The sequence below is a fragment of the Acinonyx jubatus genome, chromosome B2 (assembly GCF_027475565.1).
Source record: "Acinonyx jubatus isolate Ajub_Pintada_27869175 chromosome B2, VMU_Ajub_asm_v1.0, whole genome shotgun sequence".
NCBI lineage: Eukaryota > Metazoa > Chordata > Mammalia > Carnivora > Felidae > Acinonyx > Acinonyx jubatus.
The window spans coordinates 7,455,444-7,473,521 of record NC_069385.1 but is presented as its reverse complement, the minus strand read 5'-3'; the positions used below and the strand labels follow the sequence as shown (position 1 = coordinate 7,473,521).

Genomic DNA, 18,078 nt, shown 5'->3' with positions numbered 1-18,078 from the left:
CACCATCCTATGTCACACAAATATGTGAATATACATTGCACTGGAATACGTGGTAAGACTTCTTATGTACAGACATCACAGCAGCCTAATAATTTCACAGCGTTACTCGCATTTTCAGTCAAATGTTGGGCCAAGTGACACAGCACATCTATGCTTAAGAATATGGTTTTATTTACTTCAGTAATCTCTACAACCAATGTGGGGCTTGAGCTCCTGACCCTGAGATCAAGAGTCACACGCTCTACCAACCAAGCCAGCCAGGTGGCCTAATAACATGGTTTTAAGAAGAGTATGGACACATGGACACACACACACACACACACACACACACACACACACACACACACGAGGTCGACCCTTCTTCCTTATTATTCTCGAATATACCAAATAAAACATGGTTTGCTTATGCCTGGGCAAAGTCCACAGTTCAGCTTTTTTTTTTTTTCCTCCCACAAAGTTTAACTGGAAAGGGAAAAAAAAGTGGTTTATTGAGGGTAGTTAGGTGTCGGGTTCTCCTCTTTCCCTCTGTTACAACAAGGTCTATCCAGCCTTCTTATTTACACAGGAGGTTTGACTTGGGTTATTTTTCTCCCCACTGGAGAGCGTGGAGTAATGGGTACCTTTATGACAGCTTGTTGGGATTAGAATCGGCAAATTTTACTTGCCTGTTTTGTCCAAATTTCAAAAGATAATCCCAATGAAAGAAATACTTATGGGGATGGGAAGTAATGTATCATAAACTGACAATAAGATAAAAGATAGCTGCAGGCAGTAGGAGTTGAAGTAACTCCTTATTCGAGAGATAGTCAAGGCAATGGGAGAGGAAGAGACATTAGAAAGAACAGAACAAGGCACTGTGCTAATCCGGAGATGGGGTTATTCCAGTAGAAGGGAGGAAAGTCCAAAAAGGTGGGTGGTGGGTGACCAGAGCCAAAAAGAGACCCAAGCAACCCCCCATCAGTTATACCATCAGGAACAGAGAGAGGAGAAAACAGAGTCAAGGCAGGCCAGTTCTCAGAGATGACTCAAACCCTGCTTCCCCCACCCCATCCCATCCCCAAGACTCCTCATTTAGTGACCGTGGTAAAGAGGAAAGGCATTGGAAGGGACAGCACAATAAATCGACTCTTCCTTCCCACAAAGTCACTTAGAGATCATCCAACTCAGCACTCTAGAAGTTTCTGCAGAAATGTTCCCTTTAGCAGAGGAAGCTAACTCCAAAAGGTCTGGAGCTATGGCCTAAAGCCATCCAAACAATCGAGCGGGTTTTGTCTTAAAAGTTCATGTAAATGTTGTGTGTTATATCATGGCCCATCCATCTTTGTTGTCTTTTTTAAAGTAAAATAAATTTTAGATCTTTCCGCAAAACGGATGCTTGGGTGACCTGGGCCCAGTCTCTCCCGCAGCTCAGCACAATTGCTGGCACACTCCCCAATATGACCCCAACCTGTGGGTGGTTGAAGACGTTTGTGTCTACGCCTGGACTCCTCCCTGATCAGACTGAGAAATGAGGACACAGGACATGTGAGGCTACCTCCCAGTGCCAGGGACAGTATCCACCAAGAGACAGCTCCTAGTTTCAAGAAGCCCAAGGTCCCACTGAAAGGAAGCAGGTGGCTAGGACTGGGGCCCCAACCCAGGCTTTGCTACCCTGCCCTGGTCCTCCCTTGTGCCATGCTGCTTCTCGTTGTCCCGAAAAGACCCCCAGTCTCTGTGGCCCAGCAGAAAGTGTCTAGGGAAGGAGGCGGGACAGTCACCAGATTCTCGCTAATGAAATATTCCTGTGGCCTTTGACAAGGACTGGACACCTTGACTCCCCACCTGCTAATCCTCTCCCTGCCCAGAGAGGCAGGCAGGGTGTGCCACATAGCATAACCGTTCTTGGGAAATTGCAACTCAACGCTTGCCCAACACCCACAGGGAACAACTAGATCCCAGCCTGGCTAAGCACATGTTCAAGACAGGTACATCTTCTCTGGGGAACCAGGCCGGAGGGGAAGCTGTTAAGACCAGACTGTCTTAAAGACAAACCACAGATTCAACCATTTGAGAAGACAGAAGGAGTGGAAGAAGGGGAGGGGGGATGAAATCTCAATCTAGCTAAAATTGGACCCTATATAAATAATTAAAACAATCAGGCACATTTAAAATATCTCTGCAGTCCTTTCTCCCTGTTTCCCCTACTTAAACTTTAACCCTATTATTCTGCTAGAAATGGAGGCCAAATGAGGATTTTAGTGACACCACAAAACTCTCATTAGATTATTTGGTCTTAAGTAACTTCTTAAATTTCCACATGATTCAGGGGTTAAGATGTAGAATTTCTGCTCATTTTGAAGCTATGGAAGGTCCTTTAACCCTGAAAGAAGATCCAGGGAAGTTATGGGAGAGAGCACATCATGCAAGTGTATGCAATGCTTTTATAGTCTGTCTTATCCCCATGGGCAGACTCCGTCTGGTTCATCTCTGTACCTTCAGTGCTTGGCCAACCATAGGCTGGATACAAGGGTTCAGGAAGGAATGCTGTGAGAACGTTCTGGAATTGTGTGGGAGTTTGGAAGAACAGACCCCCCCCCCCCACGCCCATCTTTCTGGTCCTGAAAGGAAGAAGGGAAGAGAAGGGCAGACACAACACCTGGACAGACTAGACGCCTAGCGTTGCACCGGTCTGGTGGGGAGCCGTTGGGGAGCCTTGGGGATGCCAAGGCGGGGTGGGGTGGGGGGGTTACCTGAAGTAGGAGCTGGTCCCAGGACCAGCAATAAAAGTGACCCTCTGGCTTCAGTGAGAAGGCAGGAGAGGCTTGAAATGCCTACAGAATTGGAGGTGGGTACTAAGAGGCAAATAAATAACCAGGGAGACCTGGGTGGGGAGCACACTGGTTGGCCTAGAAACTGGGAATTAATCAGTAAATCCCAGCAGACTCACCAGAAGTCAGGAATACTGAGCTGTTCTCACAACTCTTTCCTTACATATGTTAATCCATCCCACCAGGACTGGGGAGTGGGTTGTCCCGCCCAAAGTTTAGCCCCCCTGCCCACCGGGGGCTCAGCCAGCTGAGGGGTAGGGGCAACCTAAATGGAATCCTGGGCAGGGGGCCACATTTGATTATTTTGTGGTTACACCTGTGTTCTTATTATTTTTCAATTCCTATCAATTGATTTAAATGAACGAATTGCCCCTTTGGTTGGGGCCATTGTGATAAAGCTGGTGAGTGCAAGTTAGTCCTGAGAGATGAGTTCTCTTAGATCACTAGCCAGCTAACCGGGTTTCTGAGTGTCAGATGTAAGAGTTCCCTAGAGTTCCCAATGGCAGGTAACTCCGCCCTGCCAGAGTACATTTAACAAAGTCTGGAATGTTTCTGGCTGTCACTCCTGGGGTGGGGAGGTGACTACTGGCATGCAAACATCCCACAACGCACAGCAAGGCCCCACAAGGAATGACTTGGCCCAAAATGTCAACAGCGCCCAGGTTGAGAATTTGTCCTCAAGGAAAGTCAGCCTGGGAAGTCCTGCCGGGGGCCATCTGACCCCTGACTCCTTGCGCCCACCCTTCTCTAGGCTACAGTACCCCTTCAATGCCAGACCGTGCTCTGTGCAAGAAACAGTGCAGTTAGAAAACCCCAGTCCACCAGGAAGCACCCAGTGCAATCATTAGGATAGAACCATAAAGGGGCGCCTGGGTGGCTCAGTGGGTTAAGCATCTGACTCTTGATCTCGGCTCAGGTCACGATCTCACAGTTCATGTGTTTGAGCCCCACATCGGGCTCTGTGCTGACAGTGCAGAGCCTGCTTGGGATTCTCTCTCTCTCCCTCTGTCTGTACCTCCCCGACTCATGCTCTCTCTCTCTCTCTCAAAATAAATAAATAAACTTTAAAAAAAAACTGAAAAAAAACCCAAAAAGGATAGAACCATAAAGACTGAATTGTCATATAACGTAATGGCATCTCGAGTGAGTTTTCTAAAGCACGGATGATGGGATGGAGGAAAACAGAGGCCAGGAGTTTGAGAGATAGACCCAAAGGGTGGTGCACATTTGGGGAAAGAAGCTGTCGCCATATCTCCATGCAACCTGCCCTTCCCCGCAGCAGAAGAAAGAAAAGAGGGGGGCGTGAGCTGGTCCCAGTAGGAAGGTTCGGGGACTGCACTGATTGTGTGCTGAGAGCGGCAGCATTCTGGGAAGAAGCACTTGGTACGGACAGACTCTTTAAAATTTCATCAGCCTGGGTTAACCTCTGCCCACAGAGAGGTGACAGCTCACGAGGGAGCCGATGGAGATGGGAAAAAGACCAAATTTCCCTCCCCATCAATTCATTTCACCAGGTCTTATTTCAAAGTTTGTCTGAGATCAGCACAGGCAATGTCTTCCCAGATGACACTCTGCCTTTACACTCGGTGATAGATTTGTTGGCAATCAACAGCAGAAAAGAGAGTCGGACTCTCCACCCACAGCCTTGGGAGCCTTTCAAGAAGCCACCACAGGTGTCCTTAAGAGCAATTTCTAAGCAAAGTTCAACCCTTGGTTAAAAATGTGTTTTGAGAACAGTTCCTATTTAATTTGATGTGATGCCTTGCACTGTCATTCAGATATTTTAGCAACAGGGCCCTTCCCCTTCCCCACCAGATCACTTCCCTGGCTAAACCAGAACAGCCAAGCTCCTTGAAAACCACAGTAGCGTGTCTTATACATTCTGCTACTGGTTTTTCCCCAAGTTCAAAACCACTGCTGTCTCTTCCAGTATTTCTGCAGCTCCCAAAAACTAAGATGAAAGGGATACAGGGGAAGGTCTGCATGGTGGAGATCTGATGATTATGTCAGAAATGTTTGCTGCGTGTCTGTTCAGCATGCAGCACCGCGCTGGCCCTGGGCACAGACAGATGGATACAATGCCAACCAACCATACGGAGGGCACAGTGGTTCCAAGCTGGGCTCGGGAAAGCTATGGTCTTGGTTCAAATCTTAGCTCTGTTACTTATTATGAAACCAGGTGAATAACTCACTAATCTTTGCCTTCTATATCTGTAAAATGGAAAGTAAGAAAACTTTTACCTGCTTGGTTTATTATAAGGATCAAGTGAATTGATACATGGGAGGTCTCTGTAATAGACACAGGAAGTCCTCGTGAAGGCGGGCTAGAAGCGTTCTCAGAGAGCCTACAGGTTGGCTGGTCACCTCAACATCTCTGATGGCTTCTGCAAGTTACCTGTCATCCCCCAGACTGAGCAATAACCTTCTGCAGAAATTTTAGTGATCAGCTTCAGACTCCTAAGAAGTCCAAAATGTGGCCTCTTCTGTTGTAGGAGCCCACCTAGAAATGACCATGAAATAGCTACTATGTACAACCCAAATTCAGAAGGGAGAGTCTATGCCAACCAGAATTATCTGGAACTCTGCAACAACTTCATGCTGGAGGAAGAAGCTGACCTCATATGAGATCAAAATAACTAAGAAGGGGAACTTGCTAAATGTTTTCTCTGAAGGTCTGACAAGCAGAGGAGGGTGGTGTTCCAGAAGAACTTTTTTAGGTTGCCCATATAAATTCCATGATGAAGGTAGGAAATCAAGTGGGCACAAAACATTTCTAAGAGGAGCTTCATGACCTCAGGAAATATAAACAGGAGTACTCCAACAAAGTTTTAACATTCTGTATTTTGGATATTTAGATTTAAGGTGTTGAAACCTAAATCTAGGTTTTGTAGGAAGGAGACATAGATTTGCAATGTGTTATGGGAAACCTAGCTCTAAATGACAAGAGGCTCTCTGGTAAACCACTGGGCATATAATTTTGATGAAGGGGGGAGTTTCTCTTTTAAAAACGCTATACATTGAGTGCATCTGGAGGGAGCTATAGTCCCATGGAAGTCTACAAGTAACTCACTATGAGGGAACTTTGAGAGATTAAGGCTCAGCTTGTACTTTTCAGAAAGAAAACATGTAAGTCTTCTGGACTCTATTCCTCTATGGCTCCTGGGTCGGAAATCCTACCTCTTCCCATTTCATTAACCAACAAATGTTTACTGACACCAGCCATAAGCTCAACCAGTGTGAAAGATACAAGAAAACTTTAACATGGACAATGGTCAACAGCTAACCACCCTTTCATTCTCTGCCCAGCACAATCTATGTATAAATTTGTTCAATGAAACAAGAATGCAGCACCATTAGCCAATAAATGCATCTCTCAAAGATAACACCCTCTGGTTTAAGGGGCTGTTTCCACATTTCTCTCCTTGTTAGTTCCTGAGCTTATTTAGGAAAGAAATAGTTTCCTATTTATTGCTACATCCATCATTTACAGTGCCTGACACATGATAGTCAATATCATTTGTTGAGTGAGTGAGTAATGGATGGGTGGATGGATGATGTAAGCATGAATGTATAAAGGGATGAATGAAGGGTGACTGAAAAGTAAGATTTAGGATCAAAGGAAGAAGTGGAACAAACCCAACTAGAGTAACAAAATGAAGACAAAATCAAAAACAGGTAGAAAATCTTTGGTGGAACAAGGGTGTGTCTTGAAAAGTGGAGGAGACATAGGTTAGACAGGTCATCCCAGGATAATGCTCACCAAAAATTGCTCTTGTTTTAAGATATTTCCTCTTACTCAGTCATTAGAAGAAAATGGAGATCAGCCAGTCACATTATCTCCCTGGAAAAGGCTTCAGATATTTGAAAACTGTGGCCATTTACTCTGTATCCAGTTTTGCTAACAGTTGTGTCCATAGCACTTGACAGATAATACATGCACAATGCATATTGTTAAAAGAATGAGTTCCTGATTTGAGCTTGCTCTTTCCCACAGCCTTAGCCGTGGTCTTCCCTGGTCCATACATTAAGCCAAATTTCAGAGTTCCAAAACTTGATTTCCAAACTGATTCTGTCTTGGACGAAGACTACTGAATTAGAGTTGCCCACGCTCTGGGTAGTGTTGGATGATTACTAAGCAGGCTTGATCACATAGGTCTCTCTACACATTTAGGTATTAAAAACCATTTAGAACTGTGAATGTAGAGTCTTCACATAACTCGTTAGACCTCCTTTTGAAAATACGGCAGACTGCACAAAATGTAGTTAAGTTGGCCCCACGGTCATCTGACCATCCCAGAATTCAAAGCGATGGCAACGGTAGGTATTATTAGGATGATGCCACAGGGGCATGTGGGGCTCCCTGTCCCAAATCTCTTACTTGATTGAAGTCTGGCCTTCACTTCTTGAGCTTCAACTCAACAATCATTGGATGAGGTATGATTCCACCACCTACTCACATCATCTTTCTTCTACCAGTCTGTCTTGCTCTGGTTTAGACAAAATTCTGCCCCTGAATCTATATCCACCAGCACAGGGTATACCTGCTCTATTTCCACACTAAAGACGGACTTCTCCCCACTTGGGACAAGAACTGAGAACCATCTCCTACCACCCACCCTTGTTAGCTGGGACAACGTTGCCTTATTCCCCTTGACTTGTCTGTCTCTTCTCCTTCCAACCATCACATCCTCTTCCCGGTCATAGTCTTCTCAGACTAACCACGTCTGCTCTCTCTCACCTCCCTCCTGCCTGGTCTCCTGCCCTCCAGCCCTGTGCACGTCCGCACACGTCATTCACACCTGTTTGGTTTTAACTTGGGTTTTTAACTTGATTTTTAACTTTTAACTTGATTTTTAACTTGGGAGCCCAGACCACAACTTCTCTTTTCTTCGCAGTTTCACGGCACCCAGTTCAGAGCCTTGGAGTGAGGCCCCCACTCAGTGGCAACTGACGCCAATGTCAAAAGGTCTTTCCTTGGAACCAACCAACTCTATTCAGCCTCTTTCATGGCGTCCTGAATTTGCTTTGCTCTATAGCCTCCCTGACCTTCCCCAGGTCAGGGCTATTATTACGTTTTTAAGCTCTGCTCAGGGTCCATTTATAGGACAGTATTTATTTATTTATTTCTGGCTGTGCTTCCCAATAATTCTTGCCCTCTGAACTCCATGCCGGAAGGCTTTTTGTTGTGAAACTGCTAGGTCTGGAAACTCCAGAGCGCCCCCCATCACAGACTTTGACTCACATACCATCCATCTGCTTTGCGGGGTCAAGGGGTAAATCTACATCCCCGAGGACCATTTTCAGACTAGGAAAACAGTAACTTAGCAAGACTGCTTTCCATGCTCTTTGCGAGCATCAGAAAACCCACAACTCAACTGCTCAGGTGTGCCAACAGGCGCTTTTCAAAGTGAGAGGCAGATTCTTTTCAACGACACTTTGCTTTGCTTTTTGCTCTTTAGTTCTCTTGGCTTTACCTCCATTTGGTTCTGGCTAGCCTCGTGCCATACGATGCAGTCCTCATTTTCAGGTCCCTTTTGTATCTGAAATACTTGAGACCTCTTGCATTATAGTAAGTTTTAGAAGTCCCAGATAATAGCATGTTTAGGTCAGGATCTCTGCAAACAGAACCTCGTTAAAACCACCCCTTCTTCCTGCTTCCATGCTGAGGGGTTAGCCTGAGGTTTCTGAGTAATGTTTTTGGTTTCAAGAACGAGAAGGGACTCGGAGGGCTGAGCGACCTTCACAAGTCTTTATTTAAAATTACAGATCATTTTAAGAATCGAGGATGAGACGACTATTGATCTATCTTATAAAGGCTAACTTGTAATTCGGGATATGCCCATTAAGAAAATAGTGCCCATTATCAGATATTTCCTCACACTTGCTGAATAAAAGACTCTCACCTGTTAACAGGCCCATTTGGACTGTCTTTCTAGCAGACATGTCCTTGATTCTAATCATATTTAACTTTGCTTATTACCAGAGAGATGATACTTTTCTCTTGTATTCTATACTTTTCCTGAAAATCAATTCTTTTTCTCCCCATAAAGGATGAGAAGATTCAGTAGCTTTAACTTAGGACTTTGATCCTTGCCCACCTACACACACACACACACACACTTTCTCCCTCCTCTCGGGATACTTTTCTCCAACTGCAGACGCTTGCCTCATAATCATAGATGGGCTAATGCTTTCCCGGTTTTGAAAACGAGAAGGTCTACGGACCCTGACCTTAACGAGAGCGGATGGCACAGGTGATCCACATAAGGAAGATGTGCAAAGAAAAACAAAAACAAAAACAAAAAAATCCAAATAGAGAATCCTGCTAGTAGTTACCTTTTGTCACCCACTCGTACTTGTTGAACTTAGGTTTTGTGCTGAGTAAGTTCAGGCTAGAGCAAAGAACCCTCTTTTGCATATTTGGGCGATGGGGCACACCTGGGCAGATAATAACGTTCCCATCAGCGCTGGTCCTCAAACACCCTCTAAAACTTTTCTCAAGGACCTCACCTCCTATAAAGAAGTGCATGCTCGCCCCTTGCTTAGGCTGCTCACGGCATTAATACCACGTCTAGAAAACTGTCTTCGTTTCCTAAAACAGACCAGAAACTGAGGACTCGCATAAACACAGAACCCTTCCTTCCATAATTCCTAGATATGACGGAGAAATTCATAGGCCAAAAATTAAGTAAATAAAGAGGTAATCCCAAATGCCTGTTTCCTTGACAACACCCCTCCCCCAGCCCTCCTCCGATAGGGAAAAACCAAAATGAAAGTGAGGAGGGGGTAGCCACAAAGCCGTGCTGGATTTTGGCAAGCGGAGCCCATAACCGGGTCCGGAAAGCAGCAAACTCGGAACGAAATACAAATAAATCAATTTATATCGGGGGCTGCCTTTTGTGGAGTATTTTTTTTTTGTGGTTGCCATAGAAACGCCAGGGACGGAAGAACGTGTTGCATGACACAGGAGACCGATCTGTAACAGGAACCTTCTCCCCAGCTTCATCTATCGCAGAGAAAACGCTTTGGCCCAAGGGGAGGGGGCCCCAGGGGGAGGGGGGCGGGGAGGAAGCCCTGAACGGCAGCTCGAAATCACCACCGGGAAACGAACGCTCGCCCAGCTGAGCACAAAGGAAGGGTCCTTTTGTGGCTGCAGAGCCCCCGTGCCTTCCAGGCTCTGCCCCTCCACGTCCCCACTGGAGCCTGACTTCCTTCTCCACCTTCCACGCTTCCTCGTTCTGTACCTACCCCTTCCAGAGGTTTTAGTGAGGTCCAGCCCCGCAGAGGATAACAGTGAGACACAGACACTCACACACAAACATCCGCCACGCCCAGAGGTGAAGTCGCCTGGAAATCGCACGAACGGCACATACCTCCTTGCTGGCGGCCCCTGGCACATGGGCTTGGGAACCAGAAACTGAAAGGGAGCAGGCTGGGGTGCAGAAATTGCCACTAGTTTATAGGAGCTGTAAGTCAGCCAACACTGGAAAGAAAAAAGCGAGACTCCACCCATGGGGTGGACCCTTCGGGAAAAAAAAAAAAAAAGTGGTCCTCAGCTGACGTCTCTCCCCACCCCATGTCACTTCCTTTTAAAGCTACAATTTAGCAGTTACGGGGAGGGAAGCTACGAGCCGGTGTAACATGAGTCACTCCCTTCCCCTTGCAATTAGTGTAAGGAAGTGCCTCCTCGGTCGGCTTCGCGTTCCAAAGCCTCCGGCTCGGGGAACCTGCCGGAATCCGAAACAAAGCCCGCTAGGTGGCCCTTCTCTTCCTGCCGCGGCTCCCACGCCCTGTTGCATCCCCGGGGCCCCGAGGGCTCCTGCAGGCTCGGCCCGGACGCACTCCGGCCCCGTCCGCGCGGCGACCTGGAAACGGTCCCAAACGGGCTCGCGGGTCACTCGGCGGGTCTGCTGCGGGGGGGGGGGGGGGGCTGGAGAGATGCCGCGCTCTCCGATCCCCCCCGCCCTCGCTGCTACGCCCGGGGCTGCGGGGAGATCGCTCTCCACCCACCGGCCCCCCGAAGCACCTTCAAGGAAATAATGCCGGAAAGTCCAAGTGATCGCAGACGTTCCGAACTAGGAAACAGAAGCTCTGGGGTCGGTGTGTTTTCTCCCCGCCGGGGTCGATTACCGCGCGCACACACACACGCACACACACGCACGTGGCATTTGCACCCAGTGTGTTGGAGTGGGTCTGGGCACACCTTTAGAATCAAACGCTGTCATCACAACTTTAAAAAGAGTTTCAACAGCAACTCTGCAAATACCGCGTCTCCAACATGCCCACAGCATGATTTCAACCTCCAAATAGTTAAGATGCACGCCCTTCAAATGTCCACTATTAGAACCATAGTCACAAATAACACTGGAGCCTTTGCATACGACCCCTGTGTTGGCCCCCATTCTTTAGATGTTGACAGCCCACGGGGAAGAATAGAATGCTCGCGAATAACTAGACCACACTGCAAAACTACTAAGACCTACAGATTGCTAAAACCTAAGGAAACCAAACCAAAACCCAAGCAAAACAGTGCGCCATGAGAGCAGAGAAAGAGAACAGAGAAAGAGCTCTGCTCCGTTATGGTGGGAGAGAAGGGGGCATCCGCAATTGACAAAGGGGGGTTTGGACTATAAGGTGTGTGGCATGCTGGTGGCACGTGTGATGGGAGAGAGGCAGATGGGACATGGATGGGGAGGGGGACGTTAAAGGACATCGAAGGCATAAAAGAAGAATCTGAACAGGAATCGGGACAGAAAACCCATTTGTGGCAATGTCTTCTTTTAATATCCATGTGAAAATTAATGTGACCATACAGAAATGCGGGTGCCTGGGTGGCTCAGTGGGTTGGGCATCTGACTCTCGGTTCTGGCTGGAGTCGTGATCTCTTGGTTCGTGGGTTTGAGCCACATGTGGGGCTCTGCCCTGCCAGTGCACAGCCTGCTTGGGATTCTCTCTCTTCCTCTCTCTGCCTCTCCCCTGCTCGTGCTCGCTCTCTCTCTCTCTCTCTCTCTCTCTCAAAGTAAACTAAAAAAAGAAAGTTTGACCATACAGAGATGCTTATAAAAGATGTTTGTAAGACCTTTCTTACAGCCAAAGCGATTTTTGAGAGTTTTTATAACTTTTCAAATTATGTTTTAAAATCCATTTATTTCTAGTGTGGGGGAAACTTGCAAAGGTTTTTCAAAGTACTTCTCAAGTAGAGTTAGACTGTTTTTCATATTTAAATCTTGAATGGAAATGTATTTCAAGATCGGCAAATTGCATAAAGTTGTGCTATATTACAAGGGTAATTTAGTTATTTATTTTGAGAGAGAGAGAGAGAGAAACACCAGCAGGGGAGGGGCAGAGAGAGAGAGGGAGACAGATGATCCAAAGCAGGGTCTGCACTGCCAGCACAGAGCCTGACAAGGGGCTCGATCCCACAACCGTGAGATCATGACCTGAGCCAAGTCAAGAGTGAGACGCTTAACCAACTGAGCCACCTAGATGCTCCTACAAGAACAGTCATTGATTTCAATGGAAACAATATGAAATTAAAATTTTTGACAATTGCCAGTCTTATTCTGATCTCAGTACTTTAATATGTCTTGATTCCATTATGATGATAATTATTATGTGTGTTATTGCTACATTAACACTTTGTCTATTTCAATGATGTTACTCACAGTCTCAATTATCTCAGCAACTTTATATATTGTGTGTTTAAAAAAAAAAATCATTGATAATCCTGAATTACTTTTATAAGTGGAAAACTAAAGCATCTTCATTTTTAAAAATAAGTATTGTTATTAATTGTGACGTATGCTTTTCTTTAGTTGGCAGCCCTTAAGCTTATAGCCTAATGGCCCCGTAGAGGGTATTCTAATTAGAGGGTGGCTTGGGACCATTAGCATGGGCATCACCTGGGGACGTGTTAGACATGCTGAGTCTCCAGCCTCACCTCAGACCTGGTGAATCAGAAACTGCATTTTATTTTATTTATTTTATTTTGTTTTGTTTTATTTTATTATTGTTTTAAATTTCTAATGTTTATTTTTGAGAGAGAGAAAGAGAGAGAGAGACATTGAGAGACAGAGCGCAAGCTGGGGAGGGGCAGAGAGAGAGGGAGACCCAGAATCTGAAGCAGGCTTCAGGCTCTGAGCTGTCAGCACAGAGCTTGACGTGGGGCTCGAACCCACAAACTGTGAGATTGTGACCTGAGCTGAAGTCGGAGACCGAATGGACCGACTGAGCCACCCAGGCGCCCCAGAAACTGCATTTTAATGACATCTCCAGGACAGTCATATGCACGTTAAAGATTGAGAAGTACTCGCATTAGTCCGCATCTCTCATTTACAGAGAATCTGTCATATCAGAGTCTGGGAAGGCTGGGTCCGCTTGTCCTGGGTTACACAATGAACAGGAAACAGCTAAAGCAGAGGCTCAGTTTTTAATGTCTCCTACCCCAAAATTCTTTCCTCGGTGTTTCCTAGGCTTTCAGATGAAAAGCAAGTCTGAAAGAAACTCCACTGGCATAAAAATGCTAAAAATAATTTTTACTTAAACTGTTGTTATTCTAAGTGTGGTTATTGAAAGCCTATCTATACTCCATGCATTTGAATTTATACATAGAGTGTTGGTTTTACCCAAAGTTAATCCTGGAATATCGGCCCAACGTCGGCAAAAAGCATAGGACAACTCTTCTCCACCATCTTTTATCTTGGTTGCCAGCCAAAGCCACGTCTAATTCAACAAAACTGAGCTTCGTGACCGATTTCCAAGAGGCTGTAAAAAAGGAAATGGTCTCTCTGGGCCTCATGGGTTTGCTTTTGCCACTTTTCAGTCCTCTCGTTCATTACCCTGCAGCCTGTGCCACATAAAAAAGGAGCATACGGGTTTTCCCTCTCTCGCTGTCCTTGGGTGCCACGAGAGTCCCCTATATAATAAATTCCCTCGTCAAGCTAGCTTTGTTACTTGCAACAAAGGGTTCTAATTCTTTATGAAGTTTTCAGAGCCTCGGCCTTCTCGTCTATAAAATTCATGGGTTGGTGGTTTAAATGAGACAGGAGGTGGAAGCACCCAAAATGGGGTAGGACCTCAAAAACCGGTCCTTCCTTTCTTCTTTTCCTCAACCCATTCATGAACGTAAAGATGACTCACAGACCTAGGAGTCCGGTTGGCATCTCTCTGCGAACCTCAGACATATTTACCCCATAACCTTTGTCTTCATGGACCTTGTCTTCATGGACAAACCCTAACTGCACCCCGCGCTGAACAGGTCCCCTGACGGACCTCTGGCCCCGACTCTGCCAGAACTCCGCAGTTTCACACAGGTCCCTGGTTCCCTGCGTTGGTGAATGGTGATTCCAAAATTTGCTTTGACTCCCCCCCTCTTCCTCTTGCCGCTCTCCCTCCCCACTCAGCACTGGCAACTCTCTTCTCAGAGTTACCTCCAAGAAGCGTCTCCTCCCACTGTGGCTGCTGCTGGCAGAGTCCCCCCCTCTCCACCTCTCGTACCTCCCACTGCCACCTCCGCCTACCCCCCCCCCCCCACCAGCTTCTCTTGGTTGACTTAGTTATTACCATTTGCAGCCATTTTTCGGTGAGACCTATTCTTACGCATTGACTATGTTTCGGTCCTGGTATTTACCATCTGCGTGTAAACTGTGATTGGTCAATCTGTGTCTTCTATGACCTCAACTGTTTCAGCACTCAGTTCTAGTTTCTATGCCTTGTCCTATCGTTCCGTACTTAAGTACTTCTTCTGAGCTCATCCTCTGTGTGCGGTCTACGGTGTTTAAGGTGCTCAGCAAATTGCCATCCCGTCCTGCCATTTATTAAATAAATCTTCCCTTGTTTTGAGTGTGCTGACACAGAAAGAGCTTGGGCTTTAGGAGAGAACAGATGTGAGTTAGGACCCTGGCTGTGGAGATAAATCCTATTGTGGTTGGGGGTAGCCTTTCCCAAAAGGGCGTGCACACTCTCCTATGCTCCAGCAGGGCTCAGAGATGTGGGATGGAGGGAGATAATGAGGAAGACTGTGATCCCCTGCCTCATCCCACTCATCCACCCACATCCCACCCACAGGGCACCCCTGTCTTGAGGACTTGAGTTTTTGTTCCAGGTGAAGATTCAGGACACAGGAATGCCAGCTAGCCAGAGGACCCTGTCCCAGAGGACCCTGGGTAGCCCAAGGCAATGGACATTTCCAGTCACGAGAGGCAGACCTGGAGCAGTTGGCTGGATGTCTTAACAGCCACTATCTAGGGGGCACCTGGGTGGCTCAGTCAGTTCAGCGTCTGACTTCAGCTCAGGTCATGATTTCAGGGTTTGCGAGTTCAAACCCCATATTGGGTTCTCTGCTGTCAGCGCAGAGCCGGTTTTAGATTCTCTGTCCTCCTTTCTTTCTTTACCTCCCCCACTCATTCTCTCTCTCTCTCTCAAAAATAAACAAACATTAAAAAAACAAGGAAGTTCTGGCTAAATTGTGAAATGAATGTTTTCAAACAAATTCTATAGTTGAGCCTAGAGGAAAAAAATGAATCAAGGGCTTCAAACATTCTATTGAAGAAGAAAATATACCCTTCCCTTTCCTCACCCCCATTACTACCCACCACTCCCTCCCTCCCATCCTTTCCTGGCAATCTTAGCACTGTCTGTGTCATTGTATAGACTATTCTTCCAAGTAATTGTGTCTTAGGATTGTAGGGAGAGCAAACTTAACAGTATGATAGAATCACTTATGGAACAATGAAGAAACGAATCAGTGAAAAAGAAGTAAAAAGTGTAAAGATGGGAAAAAAAGAAATAAAATTCCCCTTATTTGCAATGACATATTTGTACAAATAAAGTTCCAAAAGAATCTGCAGATAATGAATTAGAATTGATAAGTGAGTTTTGCAGGTCAACAGGCTTACATCAGTGGTATCTCCGTATCAGTGACAGATTATATTTTCCCAAGATGCCCAGGAAATCTCTGCCATCCCACCCACTCTTCTTCAGTGTGCGTTACCACTCCCTCATCAAGAAATGGTGTTCCCTTCCCTTTCCCTTGAATATCAGTGGCCTTGGAACTTGACTGTAACCAAAAGAGTGTGGTAGAGATGATGTCATAGAGCTAGGGCTCAGTCGGAGAAGTCTGGGAAGCTTCCTCCTGGGTCTTTGGACATTCTTGGGCTCTGTAGGGCTGCCCTCACTGGTCTATGTCTCAGAAACTAGCCACTAACCTGTGAGAAGCCCAAGCACACAAGAGGTCACGTGATGGGCTTCTGTGGGCTGTCCCAGAGGGGGCCAGCCCATGAGTCAGTCTGGCCCTGGTGCCCAACACACCAACAAAGAAGCCTCCAGATGGTTCCCTAGCCATCTGGGTCACCACCAGTTGTTCAAAGTCTTCTCAGCTGAGGAGATCCTGGAGCAGAAGGGAGTCCTTCCCATTGTGCCTTGTCTAGCTCACCCACAGATGCCATGAGCATACTAGAATGGCTGTTATTTCACAACACCAAGTCCGGGGTAGTTTGTCACACAGCTTTGGATCATCAAAACATACACCCATAGCAGACAATTAGAAAAAGCGGAAATTTAAAAAATGAAAACATTTACAATAGTATCAAAAAACTCAAATGCCTAAAGATGAATCTAATGAAAGATGTGTAAGACCTTTACATAGGAAACTATAAAGCTCTAACAAGAGAAATTAAAGAAGATTTAAATTGTTTTAATATTTATTTATTTTGGAGAGAGAAAGATACAGGATGTGAGGGAGGGAGGGGTAGAGAGAGAGGGAGACAGAATCGGAAGCAGGATCCAAGCTCCGAGCCGTCAGCACAGAGCCTGATGTGGGGTTCGAACTCACTGACCGCAAGATCATGACCTGAGCCAAAGTCGGATGCTTAACCAACGGAGCCACCCAGGTGCCCCTAAAGAAGATTTAATCAATGGAAGAATATGGACACAAATGCAAATATTTAAGCAAAGATGTAAATTTTCCCTAAACTGATCTATAGTTTCAGTGCAATCCATTCAAACCCAGCCGGTGTGTAAGCTGATTTTAACGTTTACATGAAAATGCAAAAAGCCAAGCAGAAAAGGAGGGAGGACCTACAGTTTCAGATGCAAGAGCTACGGGTGTGTATTATAAAGCTACACTGATTAAGACAGCGCAAGAATAAACAACAGACCGATGGAACAGAATGGAAAGTCCAGAAATAGACCTATGTATTTATGGGCACTTGATTTAAGACGATGATGGCACCATAGGACAGTTGGGAAGGAACAGTCAGTGAAATAAGAAAGAAAGAAGAAAGAAAGAAAGAAAGAAAGAAAGAAAGAAAGAAGAAAGAAAGAAGAAATAACTCCTGAGTCAATTGCATAGGCACACAGAGAAAACAAAACGGATTTTTCACACCATACACAGAAGTCATTCCCAGATGCATTGTAGGTTTCAATGTGAAAGATAAAATGGTAAGGCATCATGACGAAAAGTAGAAAACTATCTTTATGAATTTGGGGTAGAAAAAACTTTCTTAAACATGATTCAAAAAGCATTAACCATACAGGAAAAGACTGAGGAATTGGATTACTCTAAAATGAAGAAGTTCTGTTCATCAAAATACAGCATGCAGAGTCGAAAGGCAAGGTACATAGAGTGCGTAGATCTTCGTTATATGAATGACTAAGAGCTCTTATCTCAAATGTATTAAAATATGCTCCAAATTGGTAAGTAAAGGTCAATCCCATAGGAAATGTGAAAAACCTCAATAGGCACTTCACAAAAGAGAGCATCCAAGTCATCAACACACAATGGAAAGGTGGCCGACTTCACTGGCACACACCCATCGTACACGTACAAAAGATGAAATATACCAGCTGTTGACAAGACCGTCGAGTGATCAGAACAAACGCTCCTGGAAGGGAAGTAAACAGACGGTACGCTTTGGACAATCACGTAATGTGTTCTGATAAAGTGGAACCCATGCATCCTCTATGACCTAGCAATTCTACACTTAGGCATATGCCCAACAGAAGTGCACACACGTGATTCAGTAGTCTTCAGAGCAGCATTATGTGCACTGGCAAACAATTGCAATGGCCTGATTTCACAGCTAAAGGGATCGTGTAGAGGGCGAATAAAGAAATGGTGGTGTATATATGCTATATGATGCCATTCCCCAACAGAAATAAATGGAACTCAAGTAAATGCGACAATGTGAAAAAATGTCACAAATTTTGACCTAACGAAGTTAGACCCTAACGACGTTAGACCCTAACGACAACCTATTCCGTGATTCACCGT

At 45.7% G+C, this 18,078-nt stretch overlaps 1 protein-coding gene across 5 annotated transcripts in view; it reads right to left on the bottom strand.

Annotated features, from left to right (window-relative positions):
* The window catches only part of AGPAT4 (1-acylglycerol-3-phosphate O-acyltransferase 4), a 126,165-nt gene extending 115,837 nt beyond the window's left edge, over positions 1-10,328 (bottom strand). For 2 of the 5 annotated variants that reach the window (XM_027056502.2, XM_027056501.2), the window contains exon 1: positions 10,120-10,258. In XM_027056502.2, coding sequence (XP_026912303.2) covers positions 10,120-10,206 — 87 coding nt within the window. In that variant the 5' untranslated portion in view covers positions 10,207-10,258. Of the gene's footprint in view, positions 1-10,055 lie in introns of all 5 variants that reach the window. The other 3 variants (XM_015083256.3, XM_015083257.3, XM_053222014.1) reach the window with 3 other exon arrangements.
* Positions 10,329-18,078: the final 7,750 nt, after the last annotated feature.